The sequence below is a fragment of the Somniosus microcephalus genome, chromosome 9 (assembly GCF_052327205.1).
Source record: "Somniosus microcephalus isolate GS21.2 chromosome 9, FLI_Smic_1.0, whole genome shotgun sequence".
In the NCBI taxonomy this organism is placed as follows: domain Eukaryota; kingdom Metazoa; phylum Chordata; class Chondrichthyes; order Squaliformes; family Somniosidae; genus Somniosus; species Somniosus microcephalus.
The window spans coordinates 186,282,113-186,305,077 of record NC_140995.1 but is presented as its reverse complement, the minus strand read 5'-3'; the positions used below and the strand labels follow the sequence as shown (position 1 = coordinate 186,305,077).

The 22,965-nt window shown below is 47.5% G+C and overlaps 1 protein-coding gene across 4 annotated transcripts in view; it reads right to left on the bottom strand.

The window, feature by feature from the left end:
- The window catches only part of lca5 (lebercilin LCA5), a 128,651-nt gene that overhangs the window by 100,015 nt on the left and 5,671 nt on the right, over positions 1-22,965 (bottom strand). For all 4 annotated transcript variants that reach the window (XM_085997692.1, XM_085997690.1, XM_085997693.1 and 1 more), the window contains exon 2: positions 18,554-18,952. In XM_085997692.1, the coding sequence (XP_085853818.1) occupies positions 18,554-18,917 (364 nt within the window). In that variant the 5' untranslated portion in view covers positions 18,918-18,952. The remainder of the gene's footprint in view (positions 1-18,553; positions 18,953-22,965) is intronic.

The window sequence follows — 22,965 nt, the reverse complement described above, 5'->3', positions numbered from 1 at the left end:
ACAAAAATGACAAAGCTGCAACAAGGAATCTGAAGAATGTAAGCAAGGGATCGTTTTCAGTTGCATTTCTAGCTGCTGAAAATTTCTGCTGAGCTACTTTCTTGTCGTAGAATCATAGGGGGAGAAATTCGGTATCGCCCCGTTTGGGGCGCTAGTATTGGCGGTGCGCAAAGTTTAGCGCCAGGCGCAAATTATCGCCACCTCCAGCGATATTGGGTACCTACACCCCTGAAGGTGATTGCGGCGCTAAATCAGGCACTGCACGATAGTCTTAAGGCACTAACCAGGCGGCGCGACGTAATATCTCCGCGGGCAGGCGCAGCGCAGGTGCTGTCAATTATCGAGTGCAGCCAGACACGCTGGCGCCGAACACCTAAGGGGCGGATCAATCATCATCTCCAGCCGCACCCTGCGCACTGGAGGCCTCAAACTCGGCGGTAACCTACCTGTGGTGTCGACAACTGCCTGAACATGGAGGGGGCCAGGGAGAGAGCGCAGCGCTTCAGCGAGGGGGCATTGGATGCTCTGGTTGGTGCGGTGGAGCGCAGGCGATCTGTACTCTACCCAGAGAATGGCAGGAGGCCTCAGCACAGCGACTATCGCAGAGCTTGGAGGTTTCCAACAGAGTCACCTCCAGCAGCATGGTTCCCAGGACTCCTGTGCAATGCAGGAAGAAGTTCAACGACCTCACTCGGGTCGTCAGGGTGAGTGCCTTTTTCAGAATCATCTTCATCCCTCCATCTGGACCTCACTTTATGGCCAGAGGGTGTGCAAAGCCCCAATGGCCAGCTGTCATCCAGCACCCATGGCCCTTTCTGGAAACACACACGCACATTCAGCTCTGTGCATAATGTAAGGGCTCCTGGACCATGGGAGGCATGTCATCCCAGATCAGGGCAGCATAATGTAAGGGCTAATCGACCATGGGAGGCATATCATCCCAGATCAGGGCTGCCGGTTTCCTCACACCCCGTCCTTTCTCTTGCAGGCCAAGCTGACCCATAATAGAAGGCAACAGCATCAGACCGGAGGAGGCCGGCCTCACCTGCAGACCCTCTCAGATCTGGAGGAGCGAGTCCATCGGATTGTGGCAAGCCGGATGATTGGCCCCGTCGCCTCTGGAGATGCCGACCCCATTGTGGACAGCAATGGTAAGGTCATCACCTTTTTGACCTCTCTCCTTCCACTTGCTCCCCACACCAGCATGCTTTTTCACTCTCGAGCCAACTCAGAGCATTGCAGCACTCGTGCATCCCTTGCTGCCACCCTGTCCTTTCGCTAAAGCCACTCTTGAACCTCCCTGCTTTCAGATGTTGCATCACCAGCTCGGGAGGCGGGCCCTCAAGCTGCCAGTGCGAGTGACTCTGGAAGCGATGAGGAGGAAGAAGCCGGACCATCCATGCCACCCTCAGGCGAGCCAGCCCATGTCCAGACTGGGGAGACGCCTTCCCTGGAGGGGAGCGGGGGGAAATGGTCTGAGGAGGATGCAGCTCCAGGACCCAGCGGCCTGCAGCAACGCGAGGGGGGTAGGGAAGCTCGGAGGCTGTCTCCCCGGACGGCGAGTCGGGCCGCGAGTGCTGCTGCACAGAACGCAGAAGAGGTGCGTGCCCTCGCAGAAATGAGCGCCCAGGCTGGGCAGAGGCAAACTGAGCTCATGGCTGCAGTGGCAAGGATGCCCGATTCCATTGAGACACTGGCAAGGAGTGTCCAGGACTTCAGCGCAGCACAGACAAGGATTGTCCAGGGCATCGGCGAAGCACTGGCTCCTGCCACGCAAGTGCCGAGTGCTGCCACGCAGTCAGTGGCTGGTCCCCTGCAGACGCAGATTGATGCCACGCGAGCACTGACTGCTGCCACACTCGCTGGATCAGGCAGGATTCCCCGGGGCTGCGGTGCTGCCCCGTCAGAGTGCCAGTGTGTCAGCCGACCAGGGAGCTGCTGTCCGCTCTCAGGATGACAGCATTCCTGATGCCACCACTGGCACTTCTCCACTGCAGCTGCCACCACCTGTAGGACAGACTGCTGCCGCCCATGCAGAGTTGGAGCAGTCATTAGCCGGGCCCTCCAGGCCCAGACCGTCCCTCAAGGGCATCTGCGGTCTCAGTTTCGGACAGTCAGCAGGCCTCCCCCAGCCTTGCTGCAGCCACTGGGGTCCCATTACGGAGAAGCTGCAGGGCGGGAAGGGGGCAATTCCGCAAGGGAAGCAGATCACCATCGAGGGGCAAAAAGTAGGAGGTGTTGCTAAATTATGTTATTTCTTTCATTCAAGGCCGAGGATGCTGGTCTGAATGTTGGTTATGTTTTGGACATTGTGAGAGTCAGTTATGTTTTGGTGTTTGTTTCCATTGCTTTGTCATGCGGGAAGGATACACAGTTTGTTAAATAAAGAAGTTTATTTATTCACAATGTCCATGTCTGTTCTTTGCACAAATTGTTGCCTTGACCGGCTTAGGGGTAGCAGAATGGTTCCATTCATGTTCTTGGAATGGCAGAAAGCATTCCCTCAGAGGGGCCTAGAAGCGACTTGCTATAAGCCTCTGACGGACAGCCCTTGCAGTTTGTGCCTCCCTCCCGTCTTGGTGCTGCTCCTCCTCCTCCTCTGCTGGTGCTTCAATGTCTGGTGGCATTGGCTGGGTCCTGAGGATTGCCAGGTAGCATGCAACACACAACCACGAAGTGGGAGACTCGCTCAGGTGACTACTGAAGGGCTCCTCCGGAAGACAGCGAAACCGTTGCTTCAGCACGCCGATTGTGTGCTCCACGATGTTCCTGGTCGCTTGATGGCTCTCGTCGTATCGTTCTTCAGCAGGGGTGCTGGGCGAACGGAGTGGGGTCAGCAGCCAGGGGCACAGAGGATAGCCCTTGTCCCCTAGAAGCCAGCCTCCTGGGTGAGCCGGGGCTTCAAAAAGGTCTGCCACAGAAGTCTGGCGCAGGATGAAGGCGTCATGGCTGCTGCCTGGAAAGTGGGCATTGACAGCGAGTATCAGCTGTCGGTGGTCACAGACCAGCCGCACAAAGAATGGAACCCCTTTCGGTTGCGGAAATCCTCCGCATTCTCTAGAGGCGCCCGCAAAGCCACATGCATGCAGTCAATGGCGCCCTGCACCATGGGGAAGCCCGCTATCCTTGCGAAGCCCGCTGCGCGCTCTCGCTGCTTGTCCGGGGTCATTGGGAAGGAGACGTACTGCCGTCTCCTTTTAAAGAGGGCATTAGTCACTTGACGGATGCAGCAATGCACCGCGAACTGTGAGATGTTGGCAATGTCCCCAGCAGCGGCCTGAAAGGAGCTGCTGGCATAGAAGTTTAGAGCCACAGTGATCTTCACAGCCACCAACAGATGCCCTGCACCTTAGTTGAGGCTGCAGATGTGGCTGAAGCAGGTGGCAGAGCTCAGTGACCACCTCCTTACTGAAGCGCAGCTTTCGGAAACACTGCTCCTCTGACATGTTGATATAAGAAAACTGTTGGCGGAAAACCCTGGCAGCGTAAGGTCTCATGTGCCGACGTCTGTTGGCCCTCCTCCATCTGGCCATGCCTGCCACTCTATCCCTGCGTCTCTGTGCCCCATCAATATGATCGAGAAGGACGACGTTCCCATCCAATGCAGCCCCCATAGTAAGTGCGCACTGAAAGTTATGCCAGTTGAGAAGCTTACCAACTGCAAAGTTATGCTCAGAAGGCTAAAGTTCCTCAGCCAGCGCTAGCTCACTGCAGAAATGGCTCTCCATTTGTCTCTAAGCAACTCTCTCTCTCTCTCACACACACGGTGTGGTCCAAAAATGGCTACCACTAATAATCCAGGAAGAGTCCCCTTTAAATAGCGCCCCCCCAGCCCAACAGCGACTGGGAAACGTTCCAGGTAACCCGTCGTTGGTAGCGACAGGCGGAACGGAGGGGGGCGCCACTGAATTTCCGGTCCAGGGCGCCCAAAGGGCGTTGCACACTGAAATGACGTCATGATCTGCGGGCGTTACGGTTTAGCGCCGGTGCTAAATGTCTGCTCAATTTGGGAAGAGGCGCAGGGTTCGCTGCACCCGGGCGCTAGTTGGTTAGCGCCCCACTTCTCAACCTCTTTAGGTGCTAATGGGTGGCGCAACCAACCGAATTTTTCCCCCATAGAAACTTACAGCACAGGAGGCCATTCGGCCCTTTGTACCTGTGCTGGCTCTTTGAAAGAACAGTCGTGCTTAGCCCACATCCTTGCTTTTTGTCCGTAACCCTGTAAGCTCCTCATCCTCAAGTCCCTGTTCAACTCGCTTTTAAAATTATTTATGGAATCAACTTCCACCACCTTTTCAGATAGAGCGTTCCAGATCCCGACAACTCTTAGAGCGAAAAGAATTCTCTGCATCTCCCGCTAGATCTTTTGCCAATGATTTTGAATCTATGGCCTCTGGTTATTGAACCATTCGCCAGGGGAAATAGTTATTCTCCATCTACTCTATCAATACCTCTCATCATCTTGAAAATCTCGATTAGGTCACCTCTTAACCTTCTCTGTTCCAAGGAGAACAGTCCTAACTTTTCCAACCTTGCCTCATAACTGACGTCCCTCATCCCTGGTAACACCCTGGTAAACCTCCTCTGTACCCTTTCTAAGGCCTTTACATCTTTCCTGAAGTGTGGTGCCCAGAATTGTCCACAATACTCCAGCTAAGGCCTAACCAGTGATTTATAAAGTTTTAGCATGATCTCTTTGCTTTTATATTCTATGCCTCTATTGATGAACCCAAGTAACCCATATTTCTTTTTAATCCACATCAACAACTTGCCGCGCCACCTTTAAGGATTTGTGTATATGGATACCAAGGTCTCTCTGCTCATCTACACTTTTCAAAATTGTGCCATTTATAGTATACTACTATATGTAAAAGAATAAAATAATTTACAGTTATATAGCAGCTTTCACATCCTCAGAACATCCCAAAGCATTTCACAGCCAATGAGTTACCTTTTGAAGTGCAGCCACCGTTATGTAGACAAACGTGGCAGCCAATTTTCAGGTAATCGTTTTTTTGGTGGTGGTGTTGGTTGAGAAATAAATGCTGGCCCGGGTACTGGGAAAACACCCCTGCTCTTCTTGCATTCGTGCCATAGGGCCTTTAATGCCCACCTGAACGGGGAGACGAGGGCCTCTGTTCAACATCTCATTCTAAAGATGGCACCTCCGACAACGCAGTGCACCACTGCAGTGTCAGCCTAGGTTATGTGCTCAAGTCCTGGAGTGGGGCTCGAGTGTACAGTCTTCTAAATCAGAGGCAAGAGCGCTACCACTGAGGCAAGCTGTGTCAGTGAACCCGGCAGTTTATGGCCATGTTAGAGGACTACAGATTTAGTTTTTAAATGTGGCAATGGTGATCATCCTTAAATGTGCAGCAAAGTCCCAATACTGAATTCTTTACTGGTATTTCCTGCTCTACAGTGCATAGAGACTGCAAGCAGGTCTAGATATTTCAATGCTTGTGGCTCCTTAAAGCATTCCTTTCTCACAATGTAGTCTGTGATGTAAGAAAACTACTGAGCACTTGGTCTGAGTATAAAACAAGGCTTTAATCAACTGTTTCACAACCATGAGCTCTCGTTACATCACTAGTTCCTGGTTACAGAAACATCCTGAGCAAGCTGGGCCCACGCCAGAGTATTTATACTTTCCTTGGACGGCGCCACCAGCTGGCCGCCCAGTGTTATCTCATGAGTCATTTCGACATGAAGGTAAGATTCATGACAATATGTTTATATCAGAGAAAAAAAATGCCAATTTTCCTAGATTCTATGATTTTTAAAACTCAGCAACATGTAAAAAATGTACTTACTACTCCATATATAAAAATAAAAATTAATCAAAGCAACAGGGTCATCTAGTGATGGAGAAAGATTAGCTAGGTTTGGATTATAGTGATATAAATGTGGAAATTACAGTGTGAAGTTTTATCAGACGAAAGCTTAACAAAAATCACACCAAATTCCTTTCTCCGCTATTTTAATGGTGGCATTAATCAACTGGAGGTAAACAGATGAATGCCTGTTAAAATGGGGGAGAGGGAAATTAGATATGAACATGTTTAGTATTCATGTGAGAATAATTACTCAAAATAATTTCCAGACTATACTTCCCACTCATAAGCAAATTTTGTCTGATTTTTCTTGAGCATAAACTCAAATTCTTGCAGTTTTGAAATTTTGGCACGTTAAAACATGTGAGCACACTCAGCCCTTTAATGCCATTTATTTTTTACTGAAGTACAACACTGAAGAACATTACAAATTATTTTGCTAATTCCTTCTTTTTAGTTAAGCTTTAAAAGTTAATTAAAAAAAATTCATTTGCATCATCAGCTAAAATGTAAGAAATTATGAAATTATCTATTTGTTTCCCGGTCATTTGCAGGATCATATCCATAGCATTACCATTTCTTCACTCCATGAAGCGATTCTCCTGCCAAAAGGCTGTTCTCTCTGCCAAATATCATCAAATCACATAGCTCCGGTCCTCTCCTGGTTGACCTACTGCTGTCACCGGCTTTCTCAGATCTCGTGGTCAAGTCTCGAATGCTCTTTCCTCGGACACCACACTCTCAGTCATAATAAGTGCCTTGATATTCCCCTTCACTCCTTTTATTGGCCAATCACCTGCTCTCAACAATATTGGAGACCTGGGGTTCCTTCTAAAGTGAGAGTACCAGCCCCTCGTGCTACTGATTCCTGCTTTCCTCCAAGATTCGGGTCTCTCCATGCCTCGCAGCTATTGCACACAACATCCCAAGCCTCACATGCTGCTCGTCTTCCTCGATACCTGGCATTTGAATCACCTACCTGCCATTAGGATTTCCTCTCCCCTTTGCAAAATATGTTTAATTTTGTTGTTAGGAGTTGAATCACAGACTAGATAGATCACAGGTTCGATCACTGGTCTGTGACAAATTAGCCAATGCTCTACAATTGGCCTCAGCTCTCCCAGGGGTTAAAAAAAGGGAAAATTAGCTGGGACTTACACTCCTAATCATTATCCAGCAAATCCTACTGCATTGGTTGGTGGAACTCAGCTGAGGACACGCAGGGATACCCGCTACATTCAGATAGTTCGCCAAAGCTCACACAAGTAATAGTCCCTTGAGGAAGGTATTGGATGGTCCCCGGTATCCAAGGAAGGAGTCTAACATCTATGCAGAGCTGGAGAAAGTTACAGAGATAGGTTGGGGAAAGGCCATAAAAGGATTTAAATATAAGAATAAAAATGTTTAAATTGAGGTAATAGGGGACTAGCGAGGAATGCAGAGCAGCGAGGACTGGGGTGATGTGTGAGTGGGACTTGGCGCAAGATAGGATACGTGCAGCAGAATTTTAGATGAACTGTAGTATGTGAAGGACAGGAGTCCAGTCAGGAAAGCAGTGAATAGTCAACTCTGGAGGTGATAAAGGCATGGTGGAGGGTTTCCACAACAGATGGACTGAGACAGGGGGTGTAGTGGGTGATATTACAGAGGTGGAAGTAGACGGTCTTTGGAGAGACCTTTTGTAAAAAAGGAGGGAAAAAAATTGGAGGATAAAGATTTTAAAAATCAGCAGTTGGCAGTTTGATTGAGTCGATTTGAATTTTTAACTTCAGCCCCAGCTAACTAGACATTCAGGATAACAGATAAAGGGGGGAAAATTCAGATGCCTTGCACCTCCTGTTAGTGCCCTAAGAGGGCGCAAAGCAACTAGCGCCCGGGTGCGGTGCCGCAAACACCTCCCATGGAATTCAGCGGGAGGTTAGCGGCGCACTAACCGTTAGTATCCTGCGTCGCCGGCGATGAAGTCATCGCCGTGCACAGCGCCCCGGCCGCGATCTTCGGTAGCGCCCCCTGACTTACCGCCGGACGCTATGTCCATCGGGGTCAGGGGGGTCTACCTGTGGCCGGGGCCGCGCTATTTAAAGGCGAGGTGCCAGGTGGCCATTTTTGTTGCTGGCCGCCTGCCAGCACCCATCTCCGCTCCCGTCCCCAGCCTCCTGATCCGCCCCCCACCCCCGCGGAATACCAGCTGCGCTCCATGAGCCCGGCACTTCGAGTGCCGGGCTCTTTTGCCAGCACTCTGATCCCTGGTGGCCCAACTGGGCCCCGGGTCGCGCTGCGCAAGGCCCCTCCCATTTAAGGGGAGGAAGGTCAGCAATACCGCGGCACGTAGCACCACAATATTCCCTCACAGCACCCCACTCAATTTCGGCCGCGGGGACGCTAATTTTTCCGGGGCGCTAAAAGTAGCACCCCCGCGAAGTTAGCGCCCCAAAGGGGGCGCGACTCAAAAAACTTTATGGAGAGGGGTGAAAGACACTTCACTTAAAAGACATGACAGAGACATACTCTGCATCTACAAATAGGAATACCAACATAAACCTTACACTAGAATTACGATATAAATAGAATACTTGACAAACAAAAATCATTTAGCACATATACAAGTGGGCAGTCCCAATTCACTATCCAACACAGTACTCACAAGTTCAATTTTATTTTCAACAGCTTACCACCAAGTACTGTGTTAATGAGGAAGTGAGTACAATACAATAAACATTCCAATGAACAAGGCCATTTGGATGACTTGTGTCAAGTCTCCAGTATGCTATCCAGCCAATCCATTCATGGACTTACTGCTCACACTACGGACCCTTACTCACATTCCCTCTCTCCACCCATTCCAAAAATATCTGATTTCAATATCTTAAACAAAAGAGTCATGAGCAGAATCTTTGTCCATTAGCCAGTAGGTATTGGCCTTGACATTAGCAAAGGTGGGTATCAGAGTCAGATCCAAGAAGCAGAAATATTAAAGGAGCAAAGGCATGTAAAATTTGCTTTAGCGCAATTAGTAGAGAGGCAAGTGTCCAAGATGTGGAGGCCTACGGACCACATGGTGGGATGTCTCTGTTCCCATAGAAAGAAAGCAGTTTTACATTCAGTTGGGATCTGGGTCTTTGGATAACAACCCACCCAGACTTTGTTTGTATTTGTATGCTTCAGTTGAGCCGTGCATCCAAATACATCAGCTCCAGAACCAGGAATCTGCTCAATGGCTATGCCATTTTGAAGATAGGCACAGACAACACACTGACTTGGTGATGTCCGTAATGTCCAACGACATGATACCAGGGCGCAGAAGTGTTGAACCTGGCTCGATGCATTTACTGAGCCATCTACAGAATTACAGGAAATGGCACCACTATTTCAATGGGGTTTATTTCAGATTTCCGTAGGTCTTCTTCATAGTAATGAATGAAATGTTGGAATAATATTAAGAGGACTGGATATGGATTTTTTTCTGCTATTCCGTCTGAAATCAGGAGTTTTAGCAAAGGAAACAGTTCCCCCACCATGCATTTTCCTGCCCCTTCCCTGTCCGCTATATTGGCAGGGGGAGGGTCGGGGATAGAGCCCGACTTCCCAACCATCCACTTCTGTTACGTCCACTCCAAGACCACTTAGTAGGCTCGAGGTAGTGGCAACAATGGCCCGGACATGCAGAAATGGAGGGAAAGAGCCTAGTAGTGGCCTCTTCTCCTTCCAATCTAGCCCCCATGCACTTAGCTTGTGTCGGGCTCAGTCTCAGCAGAGATTAACAAAGCTGCAGCTCCTGTTTTCTCGGGGTTCTTCTGCCCCTTTAAGGTCCCGCACCGAGTTTTGTGGTTCATCAGTTTCCTCTTTTGTCCTGGCAGTGAGAATTCCACCAGAAGCCCACCCTGCACAGCCAATGAACCCCAGCCCATAGTATGGATTGGGGTGGGTCAGAGTGGGTAGAAATCACACCCGCTACTGAAATAAAAATCCAGCCCATACTGTCTGTGTTAGATGGCAGAACAGCTTAGTTCCTTGGCAGCAATAAAGATCAAAAATAATATGTGTTCTTTCTGATATGGAGAGGACAGTTTTTAAGCTTGGAGGGAGAGGTTGAAGAACTTGCGCTCCGAGAACGTCTGCAGTAAAAAAGGGAATTTTACTTTCACTTCATCCTTTAAGGGATTATTTTTAAGGTCCATCTGTGAAAGGGACACATTTACTGCTTGTGGACGATTTTATCATTGTTTATACGTGCTTTTTGTACTTTATGGTATTCGGCCTATTTTCTAAGTTTCTAAATGAGTAATTATCACCTGTCTGATCTGATACGCTATTTCCAAGTTTGTATTGAGTACTTAGTAGGAATATAAAACCCTAGTTCACAATTTACTGCAGTTAGCTTATAACAAAAACTCATATTCATGAACCACTATAAGTGCTACAATAACTACTTTGTACATTTGTACAATACTCCTCATATAAACAAAAACATCTCGGAGCACTAACTGCTATCTATACTAGACTCATAGCCAAGAATTATTATTGTTATTTTTTTTTTTTTTTTTTTAAAGTGTGTTTCTTGTTTCTGAGGGATGAGGTATATTCTAGGAAGCGCTCATGAGCCTTCGGGAACATCCCCCATATTGTCTAATATCGAAACATAGGATTGCATAACTTGGGAGTCACTATAATAGTGCCTTGTCATCTTAAACTAGATAGTGTGTCTTTCAAATGTGCCATAATGTGCACTATTCCAATTTTTCAGTAGGCAGACTGGAAGCACTTTAGCAAGACAAGGCCAAACACGAATCATTAGCTACTTTATTTAGCAGGCCCAAGTGAATGTACAGAATGACAGTTATATTCAAAACTCCCTGATGTGGAGGAGCATTTCATGCCCAGCAGTGGCTGGGCATGAAATGCTCCTCCACATCAGCGACATCACTAGTGCAAGCTTTATTTTGAATATATTCTTTTGAAAAGTTAAGACAATTTGAACAAAATATTTAAACTTTATTTCCACTCCAAGCTACCCAGCATTCGCCCTCAGCAAAGGCCTCAGAGCAGAGATGGGGAGGGTGAGAGGAAGATAGAGAGGAGAGGAAAAGGAGAGAGAGGCAAGTACAGGATAGGGGAAGTGAGGGAAAGGAGAGAAGGGGCAATGGGGTGAAAAGGTGGAAGAGATGGAGGTGGGGAGAGAGGAAGAAAGGAAAGGGGAGGGGAAAGAGAATAAGCAGAGAGGGAGGAGGCAATGGGGAAGGAGAAGCAGGGAGGAGGAGGGAAGGGGAGAGAGGGAAGAGGACTGGAGTGGCAGGTGCAAAAAGAGAGCGGCAGGGTGAGTGAGGGCAGAGCGATGAGGAGGGGGCAAAACAGGGGGGAGAGCAAGAGAAAGAGGGGGGAGGAGAGAGAGACAGGGAGATGAGGAATATGGGAAGGGAGGAAGGAGAGGGGGGGAGAGCAAGAGAGAGGGAGGGGAGGGGGAGGGAAAAGAGTATGTATAATGTTCCTGTCATTACAAAGCAGTGTACCCTTACAACCATAGAAGTTTACATCACAGGAGCATGGAGAGAAGGTGCAGAGGGAAGGGAGGAAGAGGAATGAAAGAGGGGGAAAGAGAGTGTGAGGGGGAAAGTGAGGGATCATAACTGTTAATAACACCATATTGAATTGGCATATATCTCATGGTATGGCATTATTAATACGGTTTTATACATCGATTAAACTGGATACTGCTTTTTGTAGCAGATAGACAACAAAGGAATACTTAATAACAACAGAAAATGCTGGAAAAACTCAGCAAGTCAGGCAACATCCGTGGAGAGAAATTTGAGTTGACGTTTCGGGTTTGACCCTTCTTCAAAACTGGAGAGAAAAGGAACTAGATCGAAGGCAGGGCTGCGATCGGACAAAAGAATAAAAGAACCAAAAGAAGTAAAAGAGATTAGAAGCTAGACGAGATGGTAATAGGCTGTGATTAGGTGTAAAGTGTACTGGCAGGGTAAAAGATAGCTGCCAGGTGTGAGAGAGAAACAAAAGGAAAGGGGGGGGGGGAAGGAAAGGAGTGGAAAAATATAAGTGAAAATGAAATAGGGGCCGAGGTTATGATCTGAAATTGTTGAACTCAATATTGAGACCGGAAGGCTGCAGAGTGCCTAATCGGAAGATGAGGTGCTGTTCCTCGAGTTTACGTTGAGCTTCCGTGGAACAGTACAAGAGGCCAAGGACGGTGAGGTCCGAGTGGGAATGGAGCGGTGAATTGAAATGACAGGCGACCGGAAGCTCGGGGTCACCCTTACGGACTGAACGGAGGTGTTCCGCAAAGCGGTCACCCAATCTGCGTTTGGTCTCCCCAATGTAGAGGAGACCGCATCGTGAGCAGCGAATACAGTATACTAGATTGCGAGAAGTACAAGTAAATCGCTGTTTCACCTGGAAGGGGTGTTTGGGGCCCTGGACAGTGGGGAGTGGGGAGGTATAGGGGCAGGTGTTACATCTCCTCCGCTTGCACGGGAAGGTGCCAGGCGAAGGGGAAGGGCTGTTTGGGGTGATAGAGGAGTGGACTAGGGTGTCTCGGAGAGAGCGGTCCCTGCGGAATGCTGAAAGGGGAGGGGAGGGGAAGATACGTTTGGTGGTGGGATCACTTTGGAGGTAGCGGAAATGCCGGAGGATGATCCGTTGAATGTGGAGGCTGGTGGGGTGAAAGGTGAGGACAAGGGGAACCCTATCGTGGTTCCGGGAGGGAGGGGCAGGGGTGAGGGCAGAGGTGCGGGAGATAGAACTGACACGGTCGAGGATCCTGTTACACTTCCCGACACAGATCAAATTAACAGAGGCACCTGTGAATTATTCAGATAAACAAACAGCCCATGATTAAACTTTTGCACGTTGCCATGCTCCAAGCTATCTTGTTAACCAGTCAATGTTAGCACCTTCCATTGAGTAAAAGGAATCAATTACATTTTTAAGGAAATTACAATGGATTGAAACTGATCAACAGTTTCAGGCCTGAAAGAAACCAATGTTTCCCAATAACAGATCCAACAAAGAATTAGCACAATCCATACAATGCAGCACAGAACAACAATCAAGGAAACATCCAATATATAACTTGAATTAGCTTGAAAGAATCATTGAGCGTCAAGTTGTTTAGTATTACAAAAGTTTCTTGTTTCTTGGTCTTGACAGAAGTAAAGAAAAGGGAGAATTCGCACTTACATAGCACTTGAACATTTTAGGACATCCCAGAGCGCTTCACAACCAATTAATTGCATTTTGAAGTGTATTCACTGGTGTAACGTAGGGAAACGAAGCAAATGTGTGCATTGCCAGGTCCTACAGGCATCAATGAGATAAATGACCAGAAAATCTAGTTTCAGTGGTGTTTATTGAGGGGTAAATGTTGGCCAGAATACCGAGAGAACTCCTCTGCTCTTCTTCGAATAGTGCCATAGGGTTTGTACATCCATCCGAGAGGGCAGATGGGGCATCAGTTTAATACCTCTAACAATGCAGCACGCTGCGCTGGTGTCACCCTAGATTATGTGGTCAAGTCTTTCGACTGGGACTTGAACCCACAATCTTCTGATTCAGATGCAAAAGTGCTACAACTGATCCAAAACTGACACATGCCGAGGGAATAAAACTAACCTCAAGGGTACATCGCAACCTGAATGACAATTAAGATGCATGGAAATATTTGCCAATATAAAAACTGTCAGATTGACTTGCAACATGAAATCCTGTCATTGCCATCTCTCACATAGAGTGGGTCTCATATTTATATATCTTCTAAATGTTATATTTCCTGTTCATTATTCATCCTCTTGTCATCTGCTACTGTTCCACTGTCCCTTTGCCCTCCTCTCCCACCCAATTGTTAATACCTTCTGTGCTTCTTCCTTTGGTACCTATATTCTGCATTGTTCCCAGCTATGGTTCCTGCTCCTCCCCACTCTTCAAAAATCTGCCTTGCCTCTCAATATCACATCAACTACCTGCCTCTATTTTGGCCACATATTGTAGCTCGAGTCCCCTGGCGACTTCCATTTGCCATCTCTCGTGTGTTACTTCCTCCCAGCACCATCCTTCTTGTATTTATTTTGTTTTAATAAAAAAGGTACATGTACATTCTGGTGAATCTGCACTGCACTCCTTCTAAGGCCAATATATCCATTCTATGGTGTGGTGCCCAGAACTGTACACAGTGATGAGTGTGCATGGAATGGCTTGGACATTAAAGGGATGCTTCACGGTGCTAGTGTGAGATGGTGTCAACCTGGCACATCATGTGGCAGCCAGGGTTTACAGCGTCAAGTGAAGAAAATCTGGCCGTGGTGATGCCATCGCTGGTCTCCCGGGCAGCAATGTTGTCAGGGGCTGATGCCCTGTGTCTAGTGCAGCATCAGGTGATGGCGGAGAAGGTTGGTGACGAGTTTGGTGATGTTGGTGTTGGGGCTGATCGTGGAAGGATTCGGAGGACCAAGACCTGATTGTTTCATTGGCTCTGATGTTGCTGGAATAGATGGCAGCTGCAGGTGAGATGACAGAAGCGATCTGTCACTGGTGAGAAAGGTTCTCCCAATGAGGTGGCACTGGACATACAGTTGGATCTAAAAACTTGTAAGCTAAAGAAATCTCTATATGTATTAAAAATGCAGTAACCAACATTTTCTGTGCTCTGAAACTCACCATCTGCAACATGGCATCCTTGACACCACTTCTGCAGCTGTCAGCTTTTCACAAACATCAGAGTAGACTCAAAACATGCCAGGTTGAGCCGGTGTGTTCCCTGAACAGCGGGTAACCCATGGGGGAGAATGTAAAATTGGAAGCAAGCCTCAAAATAGTCTTAAATTGGCTCTTAAAAAGCCATTTAAACAAGCTGAATTGTATCCCCCGCCGCTTGGTGTCGGGTCAGTTCTCCGCTGACAGACCCGGCACCTGGGAGACTCGCGTGGAGGCGGGTTGACAGCGGGTTTCCTACGCGCTGTCAATCTTTGCTATTTTGACAGCGGACCCGCCTCCAAACCTGCCCCGAGCGCTATTAAATTTGCGGCCAACGCTTCAATCCCATGAGCTTTAATTTTAGCTAACAGTCTCTTATGTGGAACCTTATCGAATGCCTTCTGGAAGTCCATATCAACTATATCCATAAATGATTGCGATTTCCTTATTTTCATTTGCAATATTACCCGCATTTGTTTTTAAAGGGCTCAACATTACCCTTTTTCTTCCAATATAATTGTAAAAACTTTGTTGTAATCTTGATATCCCTTGCAAGTTTCTTTTTGTATTCCCCTTTTGCAGCTCTTGCTATCTTTTTTGTCTTCCTTTGCTGTTCTTTATATCTCTCCCAGTCCCCTGAATTTACACTATTCTTTGTGCTTTTGTATGCGCTTTCCTTTAGTTTCAAGTTATCTCTCACCTCTTTTGTTGACCATGGCTGTTTTATTTGGTAAGTAGAGCTTTTCCCCCTTCGGGGGATACATTGGACCTGTATTAAGCGAAATTATTTTTGAGCACCTCCCGCTGTTCCATCTGTAGTTTTACCAGATAACAGTTTTGACCAGTTTGCTATCAGTCTCTTTCTCATCCTGTTAAAGTTAGCCGTACCAAAATCTAGAATCTTAGTAACTGTGTTACAATTCTCCTTTTCAAACTTAACATTGAATTTGATCATATTATGATCATCGTTAGATAAATGTTCCCTTACTGTTAGATTAACGAAGTCTGGCTCATTACTCAATCTAGTATGGCCTGCCCTCTTGCTGGTTCTAGAACATACTACGAATTACAGTATGCAGACGACACTTGCGTCTGCGCTCACTCGGAGGTCAAACTCCAAACCATCAACACCTTCACCGAAGCGTATGAGAGCACGGGCCTTACACTAAACTTCCGTAAGACAAAGGTCCTCTACCAACCTGCCCCCGCCACACAGTGCTGCCCCCCGATTATCAAAATCCACGACAAGGCCTTGGACAACGTGGACCACTTTCCATACCTCGGGAGCCTACTGTCAACAAGGGCAGACGTCGACGACGAAGTCCAACACCGCATTCAGTGTGCCAGTGCAGCCTTCGGTCACCTGAGGAAGAGAGTGTTTGAAGACCAGGACCTCAAACCTGGCACTAAGCTCATGGTCTACAGAGCAGTAGTGATACCCGCCCTGCTGTATGCCTCAGAGACATGGACCTTGTACAGCAGGCACCTCAAAGCACTGGAGAGGTACCACCAACGCTGCCTTCGCAAGATCCTGCAAATTCATTGGCAGGATAGGCACACCAACATCAGTGTTCTTGCTCAGGCCAACATCCCCAGCATCGAAGCTTTGACCACGCGCAATCAGCTCCGATGGATGGGCCACATCGTCCGCATGCCCGATACGAGACTCCCAAAACAAGTGCTCTACTCGGAACTCCGACACGGCAAGAGAGCCCCAGGTGGGCAGAGGAAACGCTTCAAGGACACCCTCAGAGCCTCCTTGAAAAAGTGTAACATCCCCACCGACACCTGGGAATCCCTGGCCCAAGACCACACAAAGTGGAGGGGAAGGCGCCGAACACCTAGAGTCTCTTCGCCGGGAGCAAGCGGAAGCCAAGCGCAGGCAGCGCACGTCAACCCAAGCACCCCACCCACCCGCCCCTTTAACCACCATCTGCCCCACCTGTGACAGAGACTGCAGGTTCCGCATTGGACTCATCAGTCACCTGCAAACTCATTTTTAATGTGGAAGCAAGTCGTCCTCGGTTCTGAGGGACTGCCTAAAAAGTAGAAGACAGCTCCAGAAAACTATCTTGAATGCACTCAAGAAATTCACTACTTTTCTGACTTGAGCTACTCAGCTCCGCCCAATATTTATGAAAATTAAAGTCTTAGTAAAATAACTCTGCTTTTGTTACAAGCCTCTGAATCCCTGAATTAAGACATTCTGTCGCTTAACTTAACACGTTTCTCATTTGTCACTCCTGCTGTAACCATTTTGGTTATTTTGGTATTTCCTTTACCTGGAATATCTATATCACAATTTGTGACCTGAACTCTGCTCTTGTTCCTTTTTAAAAATCTTTGAATTATCATTTTTACTATTATTTCTGACTGAGCCTTCTCCCAATTTATTACTTTAAAGTCCTTTTAACCACCCTATTTATCCTTTCCGCTTGGACCTTGGTCCCAGCCCGTTTCAGGTACAGCCCGTCCCAACGGTACAGCTCCCTCCTGTCCCAGTACTGGTGCCAGTGTCCCATGAAATGGAACCCCTCCTTCCCACACCACTCCCTTAGCCACGTGTTCGCCTTCCTGATCGGCTTGTCCCTATGCCAATTTGTTGTTGTTGCAGTATAGCATTTTTGTAGTGTGCTGATTAGAACGGGACACAGTACTCCATGTGTTCTGACCAGTGCATTGTAAAGCCTTAAATGTAACGTCCATAGATTTCTATACTAATGTTAGAAACATAGAAGATAGGAGATAGGAGCAGGAGTAGGCCATTCGGCCCCTCGAGCCTGCTCTGCCATTCAATGAGATCATGGCTGATCATCCAAATTCAGTACCCTGTCCCTGCCTTCTCTCCATATCCCTTGATCCCTTTAGCCTTAAGAAATATATCTAACTCCTTCTTGAATATATTTAATGAACTGGCCTCTACTGCTTTCTGTGGTAGAGAATTCCACAGGTTCACCACTCTCTGGGTGAAGAAATTCCTCCTCATCTCTGTCCTAAATGGCTTACCCCTTATCCTTAGACTGTGACCCCTGGTTCTGGACTCCCCGGCCATCGGGAACATCCTTCCTGCATCTAGTCTGTCTAGTCCTGTTAGAATGCTGGGATATATAAAATTCTATTCGTTTTTATTTTATTTCTTCACTACATTGTCTTGACATTGAAGTAACTAGGCTATTGAATCAGAGGCACTTCTGATTCAATTCCATTCATTGTAAATAGAGGATACATTTTTTTGACTAATGTGCACTACTGTACACATCTTGGTATTATCATTTGTCTGCCCAATTGCAGAACGGATCTAACTTGTTCTGCAAATCTTCAGCTGCATCCTCAGCCTCTAGTGCTCTCCCTATTTTAAGGTTATCAGAACTGACAAACCAATTTTGTATTCATGACATTTATGCAAATTACAAACAAGACCATTGTATTCAACACCTCAGTCAATGTGACATTACGCTTTCAAAAATTGCAAGTACCGTGGCTTGGAATGCCATTTGATTCAGGAGTTTATTAATGCACAGAAGAAATATCAAATTGCCTGGATGCAGTTTTAAAAGGGCTATTTTCACTCTTTGCAAGTGTGCACATAGACAGTGCTGGGCAGGTACATATTTCAGGAATGGTTTGAAGACACAATTATATTCTGTCAATGAGTAAACACAGTCACAGAAGTCTTCTGCAACACACAGAATGGGATAGCCAAACTTACACATCTCTCCTGAATACTCTTGGTTTTCCATTTTTTAAACCAACTTCTTGTCCAATCCATGTAATACCCTGGATTCTTCTAATTAAGTGTCTTTCACATTGAACTTTTCAGACTTTAAAAGTCCAAAAGACAGTAAAACATAGTGAATTCCACTATCTATTAATCGGTGACATCCTTAAGCCGGTCAAGGAACTTCTTCAGGCTGAATCTTCTCCTCCTAAATCCATATTGACTATTTTTGATTACATTATGTTCTTCTCAAAAATGATTTTAAATCTACATTTACAAATAAAATGAAGCAGCTTACCTCGATTATGGAAAGGACTGCCAGACTTTTGTTTTACTTGTGCCTTTATCGTTGGACTAGGAGTTCTAGATCTGGAGTTTTCTGAGCAATACGGATCAGATGTATATGACGACTTATCATAATCATCTGAATAATAGGAGTCACTATTTTTATCATAGTCCATGTTCTTTTTAGTCTTCCCTTGATCTCCCATTGCATTCTCACTGCTTTGAGTCGATTTGTTTTTCTTGTCTTTATCACTAAATGTGTTATCACCATTTGTTACAAACTTTTTTCGTGTGCTAGCTCTACCAGAGTGTAGACTTCTTTCAGCTTCTGAATCAACTGTAATGTCTTCATCATTGTGTCCATTTCGGGAATCCATGTTGGTTCTAGGCAGCTCTTGCCCACAACTTTTGGCTTAAAGAAAATAAAAATAAACCATTTTTCAGCAAGTTAAATGCAATCCTTGTCAAAGTAAGGTATTACAGTCCTGGGAATTGGAACTGTTCCCTATTTTTGCCTCTTATTACTGCAAATAGCCTTATGAACCAGGTACAGCACAGACCTCCCCACTCCCTGCTCCCACAAGGAACCACACCTCTGCATTCTCTAGTTTACCTTTGTGATTATTCCATTTTGCACAACAGCTATTCTATGGTCAGTCTGAATAAGATGGCTGAAACATGATAAAATTGTAGCCACTTTCATGTTTATAATCTTTTCATTTAGGACCCTCAACAGCAATCAGTGAGTAAAGATTTTAATCTGTCTGGTAAGGATCAAACTCAACAAATACACAACAGAAATATTCTCTAGGGATTGATTTTGAAATATATTGTTGAAGAAGTCAAGGTTTGCTAACTGCCAATATTGAAGTACAACATGAGGAAGAATTATAAAATCACAGGGGTCTAACTTCAGAGAAGCAAGGTTATAATTCAAACTTCAAACATATGACCAGTAGTGTAATGTTGATGAAATATTGTTCAACATTTTGAATCATAAAATGTCAATTTTCCAACCACATTGAAATACTTAACTGTGTTCGAGCCAGGACTTCTAGAGTAGACAGAAAAGCACTTGTATTGCAGGCCTTACAAATAACAATTTTCCTGCACAGCGTTATGCTGTTAATACATAGAACTAGTAAAAGTGCAGCACTAATGTTTTCTAATGCTTTTTTTTTTTTACATTGAACCTCTCTCAGCCAAACCACTCTCTTGGTTAGTAACCAGCATAAAAAAAACTGATAAAAAAAACACTTCAGTGGTGGGTCTAATAATATGCATACAGAAGGAGGTTCACTTGATAATGAGCTGAAGATTGCACCATTGCCCTGCAGTCCCACGAAGTACCCCAGGAAACTGTTATTCTGACTTTTTATTTTTCTGCATAACAACAACAACAACTTGCATTTATATAGTGTCTTTAACGTGGTAAAATGTCCCAAGGTGCTTCACAGGAGCGTTACCAAACAAAATTTGACACAGAGCCACGTAGAGATATTAGGACAGGTGACCAAAACCTCGGTCAAAGGGGTAGGTTTTAAGGAGCATCTTAAAAGGAGGAGAGGTGGAGAGGTTAAGGGAGGGAATTACAGAACCTAGGGTCTAGGCACAGCCACCAATGGTGGGCTAATGGAAATTGGGGATGCGCAAGAGGCCAGACTTGGAGGAGCGCAGAGATCTCGGACGGCTGTCGGAGGTTGCGGAGATAGGGAGGGGCGTAGACGGACTGGGAGCCAGTGTAGGTCAGTGAGCACAGGGGTGATGGGTGAACAGGATTTGGTGCGAGTTAAGATACGGGCAGCAGAGTTTTGGATAAGCTAAAGTTTACAAAGGGTGGAAGATGAGAGGCCAGCCAAGAGATTGCAAAGAGTCAAATCTGGAGGTAACAAAGGCATGGATGAGGGTTTCAGCAGCCAAAGGGCTGAGGCAGGCGTGAAGACAGGCGATTTTACAGGAAATAGGCGGTCTTGGTGATGGAGAGGATATGGGCTGGAAGTTCAGCACAGGGTGCCGAGATTGCGAACAGTCTGGTTAAGACAGTGGCCAGGGAGGAGGATGGAGTAGGTGGTTAGGAACAGTTTTTGGCATGGACCGATGACAATGTTTGATTGAAGGAAATTTCTGCTAATCCAATACTAGATGTCTGTTGGACAAGCAGCGTGACAAACCAAAGGCACAAAAAGCTTTGTCAATTGCTTCATACTTCTTTTGTACAGGTTAAGCAGGATCTTTCTTCATCAGAGGAACAGGAACAACAACCAAGAAAATTAACCCTATTTGAGGACCCCATATCAGGAATTTGCCAGCTTTGTAATCAAGGATATTATGGAGTGCATCATTCAATTTCTTTAAGAGTCAAAACGTTGGCAAAAAAATGTGCAGGGCTGCAGGAAAAGGGCAGGGAGTGGGACTAGCTGAAGTGTTCTTGCAGTGAGCTGGCACGGGTTCAATGGGCCAAATGGCCTCCTCCTGTGCTGTAACCATTCTATGATTCTATAAATCTAGAATGATAATTTAATGATAAATTTGCTGCAGCACTTCCAACACAATACAAGAGCCTTGCAAAGCTGAACTTATTTTCAGTGGAGAAAAGATTGAACGGGGACATAATCCATGTCTACAAAGTGAGAGGAATAGATTATGGGATAACTTATCCAGTCACTGAACTAAAGGACAAAAATTCAAATGAACATGCTTCAAGCAATATTACAGGAATTCTCTGCTGCTCTCTTTTCCCTCTGGTTCAGGAGATGTGAACATCTATATCTGTCTGTCTGTCATTCTGTCTGTCTTGTCATTCTGTCTGTCATCGCCTGTGCGTCTGTCGGGCTATGCGCTCGAAAGTTACAGGGCGTACCTACGCGCGCGTTACCTCCAAAGAAAGCTTACGCTTCCGAGACGGTTTTAAGCGTATTTACGTTTCGGCCGGGCTAAAATCGCGCCCGCGGTATCTGAAAAACCTTCAACGTTCCGCTCATTAGCATCTCATTATCCACTCATTAGCAACAGAGTGACCTCGAGGTCGACCAATCGTACGGCGGCTTGCTGCCGCGTGCGGCCGGGCCCTCCTACGGTCGAGTGACGGGACGATTGACCAATCCTACGCTTTGGTCACCTGACGGGCGACCAATCGGTGCGTGTGTGGGCGGGCCTTATCGTTCTGAACCGAGGTGAGTAGCCGCCATCTTGCTTCCATTCTTTTTCCTGCTTTCTGCGTCTTTCTTTTCAAATATACTTTTCCAGCAAACTAAAATTCAATTTATTAAATTCTTTTAAAATAAATCACTCATTTGTAAATATTTTATCTCACCTGAACATTCTTTTTCCTACCTTTGCCAGTTTTTTTCTTAGGCCTGAAAGCCTGGGCCTTTCTTGCCCAGCCAGGCCCGAGCTAGGTAACTGGGCTGCTGCTAAGCTCCTCACCACCCGCCCCCCCCCCCGGTGTCACGTTACCCGGGGCAACGGCGTCAGCCACGAGGGTCAGGGTGCGCCCGCAGCAGGTGAGAATCTGTTCCGCGCTCGGCTCGGGCGGGGGGGGCGGGGCTCTCGAGAGTGCGGATCGGGTTACCGCGGCAACGGAGTGCGGGCCGGCTGGGGCTTGGAGAGCGCGGCTCTCGGCCAGGGGGGGTGGCGGGGCTTGGAGAGCGCGGCTCTCGGCCGGGGGGGGGGGGGGGGGGCGGGGCTTGGAGAGCGCGGCTCTCGGCCGGGGGGGGGGGCGGGGCTTGGAGAGCGCGGCTCTCGGCGGGGGGGGCGGGGCTTGGAGAGCGCGGCTCTCAGCCGGGGTGGGGGGGCTTGGAGAGCGCGGCTCTCGGCCGGGGGGGGGGGGTGGGGCTTGGAGAGCGCGGCTCTCGGCTGGGGGGGCGGGGCTTGGATAGCGCAGCTCTCGGCCGGGGGGGGGCGGGGCTCGGAGAGCGCGACTCTCGGCCGGGGGGGGGGGAGGCGGGGCTCGGAGAGCTGGGCTCTCGGCAGTGCGGGGCGGCGCGGCAGGGTTACCACGGCAACCGGGCGTGGCCGTGCCTGTCTCTCAGCCTCAAGCCCTCCCTTCCCCCCCTCCCTTCCCCCCCCGCCCCCCCTTCCTTCCCCCCCGCCCTCCCTTCCACCCCGCCCTCCCATCCCCCCCACCCACGCGCTCTCTCTACCCCCCAGTCGCTCTCTCTCTTCCCCCCCAAGTCGCGCTCTCTCTCTCAGTCTCTCTCCCCCCCCCCCCAGTCGCTTTCTCTCTTCCAACAACAACATGCGCTCGAAAAAGCCTCGGCACCACCGGGCACTTCAGCTAGTCTATCTATATACATATAAATCGGTACTTCTGTCATTCTGTCTGTCTGTCATCACCTGTGCATCTGTCGGGCTATGCGCTCCAAAGTTACAGGGCGTACCTACGCGCGCGTTATCTCCAAAGAAAGCTTACGCTTCCGAGACGGT